Genomic DNA, 16,355 nt, shown 5'->3' with positions numbered 1-16,355 from the left:
ATATTACGATTGCACCAATAAGCAAGTGTTAATGGGAGCAGAAGTGGGGATAGGTTACAGGTCTCAGATCACGCTACCTTCTGTTCGGCCGATCAATGAGGGATGGTTGCTGCCGTGTGTACTGACTCGCGTGGGGTGGAGAGAACGATAAGACGACATGTTTGCTGGCACGAAAGCAATGGGGTTATGTTCTCGGTCCGACTTGGAATCAATCAGACTGGCTGGGATGGGTTGACAGCTGGCGAGATGGCCGATCAGGATGACCGATCACACTCCTCCATAGTTATATATTCCAGACCCGTTCAAGAGGATTGCATATTCCGCGGCCATCCTCCACACCTTTACAGATTAGATAGTGACTCCGGTCGTGAAGAAAGTCCTTCTTAAGACTCGTAACGATGTCACCCGATGAAAAATGGTGGAAGAATGCCATCATCTACCAGATCTATCCGGCCAGTTTCAAAGACTCGAACGGTGACGGGATTGGTGATATTCCCGGTATCATCTCTCAACTCGACTATATCGCTAGCTTAGGGGTAGACGTCGTGTGGCTCTGTCCCATGTACGACAGTCCGCAACACGATATGGGCTACGATGTCTCCGACTACGAGAAGGTGTATCCTCCTTATGGAACGGTTGAGGACATGGAGACCTTGATCGATGCTTGTCACCGCCGTGGACTACGCATCATCCTCGACTTGGTGGTCAACCATACGTCGCACGAGCACAAGTGGTTCAAAGAATCTCGGTCCTCGAAGAACAGCCCCAAGCGAGACTGGTATATCTGGAGACCGGCCAAGTACGACGCCAATGGAGATCGGAAACCACCCAACAATTGGCGCAGTTTTTTCGGAGGCAGTGCTTGGGAATGGGACGAGAAAACACAGGAGTACTATCTGCATTTATTCCTTGCCCAACAGCCTGATCTCAACTGGGAGAATCCTGAAGTACGACAGGCTGTCTACGCCTCAGCCATGGAATTCTGGCTCCAAAAAGGCGTCGATGGGTTCAGAGTCGATACGGTGAACATGTACAGCAAGGATCCGTCATATCCCGATGCTCCCATCGTCAATCCCAAGTCAGATACCCAGGTAGCCTTCTCCTTATTCTGCAACGGCCCGCGCATTCACGAGTATCTGAGGGAGATGAACAAAGTGCTGGCCAAGTATGACGCCATGACTGTCGGCGAGCTGCCAGAGACACATACCCTCGAGGGAGTGCTGCGCTATGTATCGGCCGCCGAGAAGCAGCTCAACATGGTCTTCTCGTTTGACGTCGTAGACCTCGGTTTGGGCAAAGAGTACAAGTTCCTAACCACACCGCGCGGGTGGACCTTGCCGGACCTCAAGGCAGCGATCAAGCGGACGCAGGACATCCTCAAGGGCACCGATGGCTGGACCACAGTTTTCATCGAGAATCACGACCAGGGCCGCTCTGTCTCTCGCTTTGGCTCAGACAGAACGCCCGAGCTCCGCGACACATCTGCAAAGATGCTTGCCATGTTCCAGTGCACTCTGTCCGGCACGCAGTTCATCTATCAAGGCCAGGAAATCGGCACGGTCAACGCTCCGGAAGAATGGCCCATCGAGGAGTACAAGGACATCGATAGTACCAAGTACTATCACATGGTGCGCGAGATGACGAATAATGACCCTGTCCACATGAAGACGGCCATGAAGGCTCTGCAACACCTGGCACGAGACCACGCTCGACTCCCGATGCAGTGGAGCCCAGCAGCCAATGCGGGGTTTTCTCATCCGTCCGCGAAGAAGCCGTGGATGCGTCCCCATGACAATCACAAGGAGGTCAACGTGCAAGTACAGCAAGATGACCCGTCTTCCGTCCTCTCATTCTGGAAGCAGATGATCCAGCTGCGGAAAACGTACGCCAATTTCTTCGTGTTTGGCATTTTCGAGCTCCTCGACGAGGGCAACCAAAAAATCTTCAGCTATCTCAAGACCTGGAAGGAGCAGTGTATGCTGGTCGTATTGAACTTTTCAGAAGAGCCACAGCCATTCCAAAAGCCCATGGAGCTCCAGAATCGGGATTTGAAGCTGTTTGTTAGCAACATTGGCAAGCCTGTAAGCGGGGAGTGTGAGTTGCAGCCGTATGAGGGCAGGATATTTGAAGTCAAGGCTATACCTAATTGAGCAGATGCCTCTCCAAATTAGTACTGACGTTAATGGCAACCCCTTATGACAGAAAATATGAGTAATTCGTTCGTGGTACTCCGCACGGAGTACAAAGTATAACAGCCTAGGCATATTCCCAAAGTAGCATAGCCTCTGTTCCCCCAGCATGTGGGGTTGTTGGGCGTCCCTATAAATTATTAATATTCAATGGCCATTATTTTTCGGCACTTCCACCCTGAAACTTCAATGGAGGGTCCACTGGGCGTCTTGGTATTCTTATGTTCGACGCTGGGCTTGGATAACTGATAAGCATGAGACAGTGAGACAAGACCCGGGTCATTAGGGTTGCCTATTTGCGAAGATGGATGCCACTCAGTTGAAGAAACCCCAGGTTTCCCGAGCCTGTGACCCATGCAGACGGCGGAAAGTCCGCTGCAATGGCCAACACCGGTGTCAGCAATGTGAGCATCTGGACTTGCTCTGCACATATAGCGACAATCAACGTGCACGATCGCGAAAGAATGCTCTCCGTCGAGGAACTGTGATTTCTGAATACAAAATCCCCTTCGCGCGGGAACTCAAGAGTGAACATATTTCGACGTCTGTACTAGTCCCCCCCTCGTCTCTCCCAGATTTGAAGTCGGTGGCGCTATCGACGTCGTATTTGTATAGTCTCATACCGAAATACATGGCTTATGTGTATCCTTTCAACCCGATCATGACGGACAAGGAGATCCGCGAGTCCATTGGCAAGATGGCAACAGATAGAGACCATGCGGCCTTTGTCTACGCCTTTACTGGTGTCACAATTGACCTGACACAGTCGAATGCAGCGACGTCCCATGTGTCGGAGCAGATCAACGAGCTCGCCGGCCGAGCTATCCAGCTCCGGACTCCGTTGCTACCGGGGTTCCGACCATCTATCCTTCGGGCTGTCACAAGCGTGTACATCCAGATGTGCTACATGAGCTTGGGGCAGTATGACCTGGGGTTCTTCTACCTGCGAGAAGCCATCAGCATGGTGCATCTCCTCCGGATTGAAGACAAAGCCGTCATGGCCAGCCTTGACCTGACCGAACGCTCGCGGCGGCAGCGACTTTATTGGTTATGCTTCATCCATGAACGGTTCATGTCAATCTTTCACTTTTCGCCCGCAACTCTGTCTCCATACGCGCAGTTCCCCGAAGATGATCCCAGTCTCGATCCTAGTGTCTCCCATGGCTGGGTCCAGGTGATCAAGACATTCCTCCTGCTCGAGCCGACCTTTATCAGCCTCTGGATTGGCGATCGGAGCCAGGTGACGGTTGCATGGGTCGAGCAAAAACATCGGGAGCTCGACGACGAGCTATGGGAATTAGAGGTTTCGATGCTGTCGGATCTGCAGCAGGCGGATCTGGTCGTGACGCGCCAGTGGATGCGGACCCTCCTCTGGCAGATGGCCATGTCGAACTGCCTGCTGTCATCTCATGCTTCCTGTCCATCGCTGTCGCTCGAGATGCCGCTCCGATTATCCAGCCAACTACGCCAGTTCCTCACTAAGATCTCACAAAATACGATCCAGATCCACGGCTCGTCTATCTTGAGCAAGTTATTGGAGATTATCAACACCATTGCCGATGTGGTACTGCATGGGCCACAGGTGACGCTCGAGGAAACGACCAGTCGTATTGATGATATTTTATTTCTAAAGGACGTCATCTTCTCATTCAGGAATTTGCAGCAGGTCTCCAAGAAGATTCTGATTGAGAAGTTACATCTAATCGGGGAGCGGTTTGCGCATATCGAAGTGGCGTCGCAGCTACTTTGTGGCCAAGGGGCATAATGAATGCACATGTTTCAGCGGTCTACGTGATGATATCCTTTTTTTTCTTATGATGTTGTCTGTGCCATGATTTGTCTATGACAAAGGACATTGTTGAACAACTGATGTTGGATGTATGGACCTTGCAGTACCACTATTGCGACATAAGCATACTGTGGAACAGTACTGTCCCTGCCTACGTCAACTACAACACACTAAGTCTTCAACTCTCCTCACAAACAAATTCCACATATCAACAGGGCCACCTCTCACTCATCAGAGAGCTCTGCTGCTCAGAGTAATAATACAGCAAACCTACCTTCCTTTGCCGACCTCCAAAACAGAAGCACATTCCCCGCTCAAACGACGCAACAAGACGCGGGTCTACAGGGTGATTTTCGAGTTTGCCGTGCTCATGACCTTGCCCCTATTCTGGCTTCTACGCTCGGTACGAGTCTGAAGCAACTGGATATTAACAAGCGCTTTGTTTTGTTGGTCCGCACTCGGGGATTGGACCTTGGCGCGAGAAATGGGAAGGACTGGCGGCAAATTCATTTGCGCCGAAGAACAAGAAAGATAGGGCTTCAAAAGAGATGGTGCAGGTTGGTGGCAGATAACTCTTAACGAAGATGAGCCTACCAATAACAGGCACATTCTGAGTTCAATTGCATTTACTTGACTGGGCAGACCCTTTGTTGTATTATTCTCCAAGACAGGTATTCTTCTGACCATAAAGGAACTCATCTCCCTTTCAGTCGTCAATGATCTCCTACTATGTATTTGGGTGAAGTATAGTTGCTTGAGTTTACTCTGCTGTCTGCTGTCCTACCAGAAGAGGACTAGGATATATTATTGAGACAACTCGATGTCCCAAGAGTACGGACAGCCCTATTGTTCCTGTCCATGCCTCTCTTACATATTGAGGGGAACACTCGGGAATTATACCCTTACCAAAGCGAACTTTGTGAACGATTCTCTCAGTGATTCATCACGGTTGTTCTTATTCTGGCAACTGCGGCTATGTTAATCAAACAACCTCCATTATTTACGCTTGCAATATAAAAGCAGAGCAAATCAATAATCAAGCAATTCAGATAATCCCCTTGTATTCTATGAATCCCTAACTGTAGACTTGTTGGATCGGAACACTTTGTTTGTTGACCCTTACGGTGATCATGGACATGGTAAGGTATTGTATTATTAAAGTACCTTACAATACACGCAGTCTGTTGATAAAACGAACGGTCGGCTCCAGACCTGTCTTAACTCCGGACTCCGGATCCACTCAGCCACAGCATCAGCAAGATGTAAAGACTGTACCCCCGCCCGGGATCTCTTCCCTTGCTCTTCTCAACTCAACGCTTACGCTTCGATTATCTACCGAGTAAGCTAATCATGCCGACTATTTCCTCCCGGTCCGTGTCATCGCGTGCAGCTCACCTGTCCGGCGACATCGCAAAGCCTGATGATGATTGGTCCGGATTGACTGATCCTGTTGAACGGCGGAGGAGACAGAATCGCATCAATCAAAGAGCTTATCGTAAGTCAAGCCATCCCTTCTCATTTCAAAGGACGGCGTTAGACTAACGGAACGTAGGGAGACGAAAGCAAGCTCAGCGACGAGCACAAACAAGCCCTTCCAGCTCGGATTATTCCCTCCCCACCACCCAGACACCACCCTCCTCGTCCGCAACCTCCATCTCGAGCACAAGCCCAAATAATGAAACTTCGCTAGTCGCCAACCAAAACTCCTCACTATGTCTGAACTCCAGTCAAGTCCGCCAATACCTCGACACATTCGTTCGCACCGCCTACGAAAGCTACGTGCTCGGTTTCCCAACCTCCGACCACCTCTTAACCCTCAGCAAAGTCAACGTCTTTCGCGCCTTCGCCAGCATCATGTCGCTACTAGGAATGTCACACACCGACGACTGGATGCACGACGACGCTCTCTCCCCCTTCGTAACCATGGGCCCAGGCTACATCGACGAGCAGAAACTCCCGCCCAGTCTCCGACCAACGCGCCTCCAGAAGACAATCCCGCATCACCCCTGGCTGGATTTCTTCCCCATCCCGAAAATCAGAGATAACCTGCTCACGACGGGGGAAGACAATTTCGACGACTGCCAACTGTGCGTTGATATCATGGGGTTCTGGGACTCGGGGATGGACGCCTGCTGTATGCTGGTGTGGGGGGACCCCACGGATCCGAAAAACTGGGAGGTCACAGAGAGGTTTCTGAAGAAGTGGCCGTGGGTGGTTAGGGGGTGTCCTGGCTTGCTGGAGTCGACGAATAACTGGCGGCGGAAACGGGGGGAGAAGCTGATTTTTCGATATCTGTAGCATTTAGTTCTGTCAACCTGTCGGTAGTACTTGTAATGAACTGTATGATCTATGATGTCGTTTTCTGCTCCGCGTAGTCATTTGGTCTATTGCTGTTGCGGATCAAGTAGTGAGCTCAGGAGTGCAGAATGGAAGATCTCCGATGCCAACAGAAGACACTAATGCATCCTGCTTACGCGCTAGTTGCAAGCTTAATTCCGAGAGCCAATCAAATGGTTGGAATCAGATCAGGGTTTACTTTGATGTTTCAGCGTGTATTTCGATACCGTATTGAATTGTATCACCTGATACCGAAGTATCTCTCCAGAGGAATGCAATGAGCAATGGACAGCCGGGACATGTAAGGCAGAGAATATATGATGAAACGCTTGGTAGAATGAAGAATGTAATAATCACGGTGAATAATCCAGGAGCCACCAGCTGAAGGTTATTTATTTCAGCCAGTGACTTCCCGCTGGGCAGGACATGCTATACTGTGTATAGTATTCGAATAGCTTCATATATTCCGATTGGCTAAGGCATTGGCCAAATGATATGCAGATTACGAGCGAATTTCCTGCAAGGACTGAAATCAGATACTTGAATGACGTATGGATTGATTCAGACGCTATTGTCGATCAGCATGCAGTAGTGCTTATGGTTCGTTATGTGCCTATATCATATAGGCTCTACCTTGCCCGTAGGACGTTCTGTTGCATATCACATAGCACCTGAGTCTTTCGGGGCCCGCAAGCCGTTGATCATAGCCTCAGAGGATTCTCTGTCAAATACAGGACCGTTCCAAGACTTGAACAGTTGAGGGAATCAGCGCTGTTCCGAGAGCCTTCAAGGATTTGTTGTATTTGACTAGGTTTCACTGAGACCAAGCAGGATTGGTTAGAAGATGCCAACAACCATTCAATAAGGACAGGCATTGTTTGACATGACTGACGACGTTTATTAGACAGTTTATGAATGGAGACACAGGCACTAGCCTACGTTCTGAGGTACGCATAGTCAAGATTATTCATAGCATCTTGATAGCAAAGGGGTCAACCATGTCGCCACCTGCCCAATGCGCCTGACAACCATTTCTAGCGTAGTTGAGTGACAGTGAAGGAATGTTCAATTAGGGGTATGGCCAAATCGGGGCGAGATCGAAGGATGTGGTGAAGGAACGGGATCAGATACATGAAGCTACGTGGGTGAACCACCACGCAATCGCCTCAGCGTGGCTACGTACTCGCCTGTCATTCGATCGCATCCGACCGAGTCCAAACCTAATGCAGGGCAACAATCTGAAACAGTATTCACTACGGAGTTACCTTAGCCGACACCATCAGGCACAACGACTAGCACCAGCGGCGTGCGAGTGTAACGCTACCAGTGTTGCAGGGTTGCCCGATCACCTATTCCACCCTCAGCTGACTACTCCCAATACGAGGGTTGACCACATTACACTGACTGAGGGAAGTCAGTTGGAGGTTGGAGCAACGACGAGAACTGCAGGAACATACAAATGCACAGATCCACATCCAGGTACATTCGCCCACACCGACCCAGTCATGGATCACGCTGCTCTTTCTGGTTGCCTGGTTCGAAGGAGCCAGAGGCAGAGGGATTTTCAGTAATATGCAGACCTTGATGATGGTGTATCCTGGCTCTGGAAAGTGATCCAGGCAAACCCACTGACAGGGGCAATTGAGCACGTGTACTTGCCACCACGGGGAAAAAATGCAGCAGCAGTAAGTGTCTTCCTGCAGCGCCAGACGCGCCATGGTAGATATTTTGCAGTTTCCCGAAGGCTTCGATGCTCTCGGCCATATCTGTCATGTTGATCTGCGAGCACACGTGGAGGAGTCGCTGCATTTGATAGGTCGATGGGGTAAACCACGCCAAGGATTGCCAAGGCCACTCGAGACCCCCTTCAGAGCACCAGCCAGCCAATCCACGTCTTGCATTGTCTCCCTCGACCCGCTCCCGCCTGGGTATGGATGGACTGCCAAGAACATGGTCAATCTTCCAATCTTGCTTCGTTCTTGCTTCGCCCCGAGACAAGCAGGCGAAGATAGGCGAAGCGTGCCTTGGCTGGTTGCCTTCTGAAAGCCAATGGAGGGATTTTGTCTTGCCAACCACGGGTGTGTCGTCAAATCTCGAACTCGACGCCCCCCTGAGATGAGAGCAATGCCAAGACGCTTGTGGTAAGCCCAATTTTCCCCGAAGTGCGAATCAGATAGAGGTGCGGAGGAACGTGTCATGTCGAGTGCACGAACTGGGCATGATTTCCCTGCCATGATCTATGCGAACGCACCTGCAGCTACAATAGCGGGTGTCGCAAGCATGGTTCCCGGCGTTGGAAGCAAATGTCGCGTGAGGTAGCCATGCAATGCGTAGCAGCATAAAAGCCCCGTGGCTCGCTCGCTGTCTGAGTCAATTGCACATCAAGCCCTCAAACACTTATCTCACCTTTCACACACACACACACACACACACACACACATTCGCAGTCGAGATGGTGCTCAGCCAGTATGACTACATCTTTGCCATTGGCACTCTGTTTGCCATGCTGGATGCCTACAACAATGGTGCAAGTATGTCAATATCTCTTTGACCGCGCTTTGAGAGATGATTTGCTGACATTGCCTGTCTAAAGATGATGTGGCCAACTCCTGGGCTACCAGTGTTTCTTCCAGATCGGTTACCTACCGACAAGCCATGATCTTCGGCACCGTCTTCGAGATGCTCGGTGCCATCACAGTCGGTGCTCGGACGGCTGACACCATCAAGAACGGTATCATCCCCAACTCGGCCTTCCGCGGTGATGCCGGTGTGCAGATGCTTGCTTTTACCTGTGCCCTCGCCGCTGCTTCCTCCTGGGTTATGTGGTGCACCAAGCACTCGGCCCATGTCTCGTCGACCTACTCCCTCATCTCTGCCGTTGCTGGTGTCGGTGTTGCAACCGTCGGTGCTTCCAAGGTACAATGGGGATGGAACCACGGAAAGGGACTGGGAGCTATCTTCGCCGGCCTGGGTATGGCTCCCGCCATCTCGGCCGGTTTCGGTGCCAGTATCTTCATGCTGATCAAGCTCATCGTCCACATGCGCAAGAACCCCGTGCCGTGGGCTGTCTACAGCTCTCCCTTCTGGTTCCTCCTCGCCGCCACGGTCTGTACCCTGTCCATTGTCTACAAGGGTTCGCCTAGTCTCGGTCTGAGCAAGAAGCCCAGCTGGTATATTGCCTCTGTGACCATGGGTTGCGGTGGTGGTGTTGCCATCCTCTCCGCCATCTTCTTCGTTCCCTTTGTCCACGCCCGTGTGATCAAGCGGGATCACGGCGTCAAGTGGTGGATGTTTATCCTCGGTCCTCTGCTGTTCAAGCGTCCCGCTCCTCAGGGCGCCGACCGTGCCAAAGTCCCCAACTACGCCGTCGTCCAGGACGAGGACCACGAGGAGGACGCTACCCAGGCCTCCCCCGCTCCCTCCGAGCAGACCCTCTCCGAGTTTGACAGCAAGAACCCCAAGACCGAGATCGAACCCATCACCTCGCCTGCCATCTCCCCCAACGAGAAGACCCTTGTCACCAACGAGACCAAGCAGCTCACCTACAAGGAACTCATGGAGGAATCTAACAAACGCCTGAACGCTCGTCTCCTCAAGAAGCGCGGACCCCTTGGCTGGGCGATGCGCACCCTCCGCGACAACCCGATGGGCCCCGGCGAGATCTACGAACTGAAGAACATGAAGATCCTCCTGAAGCGCATCCCCGCCATGATCTCTGTCGGCCTGCTGTATGGTCTACACTACGACATCCACGCTGCCCAGTCCGGTATCCACGGTACTCCCGAGGGAGAACGGATGCAGCGTGTATACGCCCATGCCGAGAAGTACCCCAACGAGGTCGAGCACACGTATTCGTTCGTGCAGGTCCTGACCGCTTGCACTGCTTCCTTTGCTCACGGCGCCAACGATATCGGTAACTCGGTCGGCCCCTGGGCCGTGATCTACTCGGCCTGGAAGACGGGTAATGCGGCTGCGTCCAAGGCCCCGGTCCCTGTCTGGCAGCTTGCTGTTCTCTCCGGATGTATCTCCATCGGTCTCATCACTTACGGCTACAACATCATGAAGGGTAAGTGACCGTCGGTACTCCACGAGCAGGACAATAAACTAACTGAGCCATAGTCATGGGCAACAAGATCACCTACCATTCCCCCAGCCGCGGTTGCTCGATGGAATTGGGCGCCGCCATCACCGTCTTGGTTTTCTCGCAGTACTCTCTCCCCGTCTCGACCTCGATGTGCATCACCGGCGCCACCGTCGGCGTCGGTCTCTGCAACGGTACCCTCAAGGCCGTCAACTTCCAGCGTGTGGGTCTGCTGCTGCTAGCATGGATCATGACCATTCCCATTGCTGGTACACTTGGTGGTGTGCTCATGGGCCTGTTCATCAACGCCCCTCATTTCTCTTCGTAGATTCTGTTTGCATGTCCCATTCTCTTCTTCTTTCTTTCTGTTATAGACTGATTGTCTACGATACCATTTGGGCTGGGTTTACGGTTAAGGGTTTGCCATCATTGTTTCGGATATTGATACCATGTTATTAGCAATGCATTCGAGTGGAATGGATAGAGAAAACCCCGAATTCAAGCAGGGATAATTTTCATCAGGCCAGAGTATCCGTTTCTTTTTCTCTTTTTCTCTAGTAGAATTGCTCGCCCTGCGGAGAAGTGAAAAGTATCCTTTGCATCTGGGACCCATAAGCTCCAGCGCATGTCGCCAACCTCTCACTCGCTCAATGCTGAAACGAAAGTCTCCTCAATGTGTGCCGATATTATCCTTACATGCTCCACTGATGTCTGCGCCGAACAGGCATTGTCATTCATCTAGTACACCTACTTTCTTTCCTATCAGTACCTAGCACGCTTGGGTCCTCGAGTGGGCACAGATGGAACTTCTCTCCTTGCTACTAACACCCTGTTTGATCATGGCCTAAGCAAGCAAGACACATGGCCCATGTGTAATCCGCTTCCGATAGACATACATATGTGAACCAAGAACAAACCAGAGCCAAGCGTACACAGCCGTAAATAACAGTGACACTAGAAACGACAAAACTTGAAGCAAATAAACAATAACATGTGACGATCTCAAACGGGGAGAGGACGACTGTAGAGAGAGTCTAGCCTGCATGGGACCGTCATTTCTCGTCAAAGTGCTTCGTGAACGAAACTCCCAGGTTCGGCGAGACCTAGTCCTCGCCAACGCCATAAGTTGGCATCATTTCTTCCACGAATATTGGCCAAGGCCAGATTCCAAAACGCCAGGAGCGTTGCCCCTTCTCTACCCTGCAGATAAATTCCACTTTGGCACGGACTTGAATGGACTCAGGGAGTTATTGAACACCCTGCCGCTGCATGAACAGCCTAATGTCGCCTGGGCTCCGCTCTGGCTGGGAGCATGGCTGGACTACCCAGATGTGTTTGTGGATATGTTCTGCTATGGCGAGCCTTCGTAATGTTGGGACTGGGGGTTGGCTTTATGGAGTGACGAAAGGCTGATTCAATGGGGAGCGCTGGATCAGCCCAGTCTCAGGAGAGACGTATACACATCGTAGAATTCCTACAGGTCTCTGAAGTGTGATGAATGTGTGCTATGAGCTTGACACCATCGATACCAATTGATGGACGCCAGAGTGCCTACACTCTGATGACTGTTAGCTCCATCAATTATTATTCAGTCGATGGAATTGCAGTATCGTCTCCAAATTCTGTCCTCTCTACTGTAGTGTCCACCACCTTGATTTTTTCCTTCATACCCGATCATATAGAGCATCAATCCAACTATAAGAGACACAATGGTCCAAGCACAGATCTCCTTGATGACTGACACATAAAATTCCAAAGCCAACGAAATATCAACCTCGCTGACTATATATAGCAGTAAAGACAACAATAAACATACGAATAGTACCAAAGTGGCCAGTTATGCAGGACGCTCATACGGGTCTACAGCCTAGGTGGAGCTGGCCTGAATCAAGCCGTAGCAGCCGTAGTAAGTAAACTATTTCTCTCCCGGCAATGCCCTGGAAGCTTTCTGTTCATGGATCCGGGCCCTCCTCGCCCCGTTCAAAAGCTCCATAGCTGTCTTTTGATGCGTCTGCTTGGCCCCCGGGTTCTCGTAGGCGTATGGGTATTTATGATCAAACCCAGCTCGGGCAGCAGAAGCACTGGAGAGTGACGGATGTATGTCAGTGCCTCAATGATCATTTAGATATTGTGTCCGGTACTTACTTATTAGCTGCGATCATGCTGTCATGCGCAGTGTCACGAACTGTTTCCATAATCTGTCGATATCGGGGGTTGTTCTCTGAAGTTCTTAAGAGAAGATGATTGTTCTTCGACTTTTGTCTGGCCTCTGAATTTAGGTCGTGATACTTCTTGTACTCGTCATAGTCCTTCTCCACCTCTTCAGGATATGGATTTGGGCGCTTGACATAGGGGTCGGGCATTCGAGGCTGCCTGATATCCCCATAGGCCAAAGATGCTGAGCGTTTATTCTCGACATTGGAAAAGTTCGGACCGTAGTAGCTCGGTCCAGGTCGTTCAATGTGGTGAGACCTATTATATGAGACATCATGCTCTCCATCCGAGCCTCTTCTGTCAGAGATGATCCTCTCCTTCTTCCAATCGCGTGTGTGAACCCGGGCTCATTTTGTATCGCACAATCCTAATGTACACAGATGAAAACGAGGGGCCGAAGAAATGCAGGTGACGAATTCGAGGCAAAGGAGAGGAGAGATGGCAAGAGCAGGTTCAGGGTTTTAGAGATTATACGAACGTCGGGCAGGCTATTTGATGATCTTGAGAACGTACCGGCCTATCCAGCTCGTGGACATGCGGATTCTTACACGTTGAAGACATCTACTTTAGAATCCAGAAAGCCATGATCTGCTGTCAATATAGATTAGCGCTTTAATTTCGGGCGAAGTGCCTGGCGCGCGCATAGGAAGGATAAAACGCATATTGTTTTGCTAGGGCCAGGTATACGCATACTCGTTGGCATATAGTTCGACTTTAAGCCGTCGCATTATCTCAAGATCTATTTCAAGCCCTCTTGCGATATCCTGGGTTGAGCGGGCGCTTTTCAGGATGGTGCAAAACATCTTCCGACAAGACCTACAATAATAACAGACGAGTCTTGCCTATAACTTGATATTTGGCGCTTAGGGATTGCATCCCTGGTGCAGGAGGTGTCTATCTCATGTGGTGCTGTACTAACAGACAATGGACAGGATATCTTATGCGCCTGCTGCAGCCTCCACTGTAAGATGATGTTCATCTAGAGGCAATCTCCTAATCTTGTTTTATACGCTAGTAGTGGATTGCTAATCATCTATCCCGCTCCTCGTACTACATGGAACAAAATTCAGTCTTCGACGAAGCCATCCTACTCTCATGGAGTCGTGCGAACCGTCTATTTTTCCGATAGGGCGGGCTAGGGCAAGAATGGATATTGATGGAAGCGTCCAGCCACTGGAACACGTCCCAGCATGTCAAATGGGCGGGCTCTGTGCAACAGGCAAAGAAGGAACAGCACAGCAAACCAGTGGAAGATAGGGGAAGAGCCGAGACAAACTAGCGCCGACTTTATGAGGGAATGCCCAGTATCGAGTTACGCACCGCCGCACGCATGGAAAAAGCACCTGCAAGCGCTCAGGGAAGAGGATCCCTGCTGCATTACATAAGGCGCCTAAAATACGTAGTCTTTCTTTTCTCCCCTCCGAGGCTCCGGCAGCATTCATGTTTGTTCTTACCTGAAACTTGAACTTGACTTCAAGGAAACTTCACCGCGTCAATATGGAAGGCTCAGTAAGACGCATGATGAAAAGCTCTGTCGGAAACACAAAATAAGAATGATCTAACCAAAAGTAACAGAACCGGCCAGCGTTCGAAGGTTTACCAGTGGAATTGCAGATTTCTATCTTATTCAATATTGACGACCTGGATTCCCTTCGATCGCTTGTATTTGCATCACCAACATATCACCGAGCGTACCAGCTCGTGAGACAAGAACTTCTCAATGTGCTTCTACAGAGCTCTTACGACGGGCTTGTAGACATCGCAGGTGCAATAGCTGCCGTTCGGTCAAGAGGCTTATACGCCGTCAAGCCATCGAACCGTGCAAAGATCATTGCCTTGTTGGACAGCCGACGGCGGAGTGAAGAGATCCGTCGTCTGGGATTATCATCATGGCCATTTCCAGACGAACCTGCTGATGTCGAGGAGACAATTCAACTACTGCATCTCCATGAAAAGGCCACTTTTCTCCTCGACGATTACCGCAGAACGGCAGCTCGCCCGGCGTGGATCGAGTTGGAGAAATGGAAGAATGAAATTCTACCTCATACCCTATCCAGAATAGAGCAAAGACGGTTTCTTCGAGCATTCTATCGGATGCAGATCTATGGCAACATATTCGGGGATATTGAACTTCCCCTGGGTGCAGATGATGTCGAAGAAGAAAACGAGTGGTTTGAGATGTGGGGCAGCCAGACACCTACTTTCACGGATGGAGAAATATGGCGACTATTCTTTGCGCCCCTAGCGCCATGGGAAGTCGAAGAATTCATGTGTTTCTGGCGGCATTGTTATCAGCGATGGGAAGAGCCATACCTTGAAATATCAAAAAGCGTTGCGGCTTATGCGGCTCCTGGTGTTATCTTCTTCAGTGATCTTCCTCCCGAAGAGCGGCCCCCTCTGAATCGCCTTAAATTGGACCTTGACCATATGCATATTCACCAAGATGACCATAGGGAAATTTTGGCCTACATGGTACCAACGTTCCTTGTGAAGATACTTCGTGAACAGGATTTCAGAACTCGCCGCGACTTGCTTCTGGCCAACATCGTGATTCATAACCATTCGTTTGTGGAATATTGGCCCGAACCGAGTGGGGATGACGGAGCGTTGCCTCTTCTGTACCCTGCCGATCGATTCGATTTCGGCACCGATGTCAGTGGTCTCAAAGCATACTTGGAGACGCTGCCTCCGCACGAGCAGCCTAATATCGCCTGGACGCAGCGGTGGCTCGACGCGGAGCGGGACTTTCCTCAGGTCTTTGAGGATATGTACTCTTATGCGCCGTACAGTGGCTGTTGGGATTGGGGATATGCTATTTGGGACGATGAAAGGCTCATTGAATGGGGCGCCATGGATCATCTCGAACTCCGTGGCCCGTTGACTTGACACCTTGATGATCAATGTATTGTTGGTCAAGCAGGTCAGGATGTTCATGATCATGTTTATACGCGCCTGAGAGCTGGACTCAATCATAACTGTAGGCCTTCTTGTCTACTTTTTTTGAGTACGATACTGCCAGGTCGCTGTCGAGTCATTAGCGTGACTTCTAGCATCCTCGAGAGAACTCCTGCATCCAATATATGCCAAAGTTCGAGTCAACGCTCACAGGAACACATCAAGACTGGCACAACACATGGTACGCAGGATTCTGTAGTAATATAAATCCAAACATGAGAGACATTCAACCGTATTCAACTCGAAGATTCAGCAACCACCCCCACCCCCGCCGCCACCACCACCACCACCACCACCGCAACCTCCTCCTCCTCCTCCACAACCGGCAGCGCTGCCGCCTACCTCTGCTGGCATAGTGGCAAAAAGTCCATGGTGACGACGTCCACTTCGGTGTCTCACGTTATCATAGCCGTAATTGTAGTTGCAGTTGTTTGGACCAGAGTAGTTGTACCCTGGGTAGTTGGATCGCCGAGGAGGACTATATCTTTCGTCGTCGTACTCGCATAGACCGAAGCACATGGTGAGCGTGTAGATATTGAAGGATTGAATAGTAAATTTGTCAAAGAGGACAAAAGATCTCCAGTTGAACTGGTCGGCTGGTATTTTGGCCTATATTGACTAGTAATGAATGGTTTACTCTTCTAGTTTGCGTGTTTGAAGAGACCGATTGTGATTTATATATTCATCATTACTCAGGGATATCATGGACGGGGCACAAGGCACTGTCGCCTATACGAGGCTGAACGATGTGCATGGTACCGAGTAATGGATATTATAAGTTGTTAAAATG

At 50.5% G+C, this 16,355-nt stretch overlaps 6 protein-coding genes across 6 annotated transcripts; 5 read left to right on the top strand and 1 right to left on the bottom strand.

Annotated features, from left to right (window-relative positions):
* Window positions 1–87: 87 nt before the first annotated feature.
* Window positions 88–2,253, top strand: AFUA_7G06380 (glycoside hydrolase family 13 protein). The gene has a single exon (XM_743779.2). The coding sequence runs from the start codon at window positions 399–401 to the stop codon at window positions 2,148–2,150; it is 1,752 nt and encodes a 583-aa protein (XP_748872.1). The 5' UTR covers window positions 88–398; the 3' UTR covers window positions 2,151–2,253.
* Window positions 2,254–2,347: 94 nt separating this feature from the next.
* Window positions 2,348–4,731, top strand: AFUA_7G06370 (Zn(II)2Cys6 transcription factor). The gene has a single exon (XM_743780.2). The coding sequence runs from the start codon at window positions 2,494–2,496 to the stop codon at window positions 3,952–3,954; it is 1,461 nt and encodes a 486-aa protein (XP_748873.1). The 5' UTR covers window positions 2,348–2,493; the 3' UTR covers window positions 3,955–4,731.
* Window positions 4,732–5,111: 380 nt separating this feature from the next.
* Window positions 5,112–6,390, top strand: AFUA_7G06360 (DUF3425 domain-containing protein). The gene is made up of 2 exons (XM_743781.2): window positions 5,112–5,473; window positions 5,531–6,390. Exons 1-2 carry the CDS (start codon window positions 5,329–5,331, stop codon window positions 6,274–6,276), a joined length of 891 nt encoding a protein of 296 aa, XP_748874.1. The 5' UTR covers window positions 5,112–5,328; the 3' UTR covers window positions 6,277–6,390.
* Window positions 6,391–8,513: 2,123 nt separating this feature from the next.
* On the top strand, window positions 8,514–10,925 carry phoE (inorganic phosphate transporter). Its single transcript, XM_743782.3, has 3 exons — window positions 8,514–8,846; window positions 8,909–10,381; window positions 10,435–10,925. The coding sequence occupies exons 1-3, from the start codon at window positions 8,642–8,644 to the stop codon at window positions 10,722–10,724; spliced, it is 1,968 nt and encodes a 655-aa protein (XP_748875.3). The 5' UTR covers window positions 8,514–8,641; the 3' UTR covers window positions 10,725–10,925.
* Window positions 10,926–13,516: 2,591 nt separating this feature from the next.
* Window positions 13,517–15,760, top strand: AFUA_7G06340 (uncharacterized protein). Its single transcript, XM_743783.2, has 2 exons — window positions 13,517–14,119; window positions 14,186–15,760. The coding sequence occupies exons 1-2, from the start codon at window positions 14,108–14,110 to the stop codon at window positions 15,494–15,496; spliced, it is 1,323 nt and encodes a 440-aa protein (XP_748876.1). The 5' UTR covers window positions 13,517–14,107; the 3' UTR covers window positions 15,497–15,760.
* A 54-nt stretch (window positions 15,761–15,814) lies between these two features.
* AFUA_7G06330 (uncharacterized protein) lies at window positions 15,815–16,270 on the bottom strand (the record flags this gene model as incomplete). The annotated part of the gene is made up of 2 exons (XM_743784.1): window positions 15,815–16,161; window positions 16,258–16,270. 2 exons carry the CDS (start codon window positions 16,268–16,270, stop codon window positions 15,815–15,817), a joined length of 360 nt encoding a protein of 119 aa, XP_748877.1.
* Between the last annotated feature and the right edge of the window lie 85 nt (window positions 16,271–16,355).

The sequence above is a fragment of the Aspergillus fumigatus genome, chromosome 7 (genome assembly GCF_000002655.1).
Source record: "Aspergillus fumigatus Af293 chromosome 7, whole genome shotgun sequence".
NCBI lineage: Eukaryota > Fungi > Ascomycota > Eurotiomycetes > Eurotiales > Aspergillaceae > Aspergillus > Aspergillus fumigatus.
Note: the sequence above shows the minus strand (reverse complement) of the source record. Positions and strands in the feature narration are given on the sequence as shown.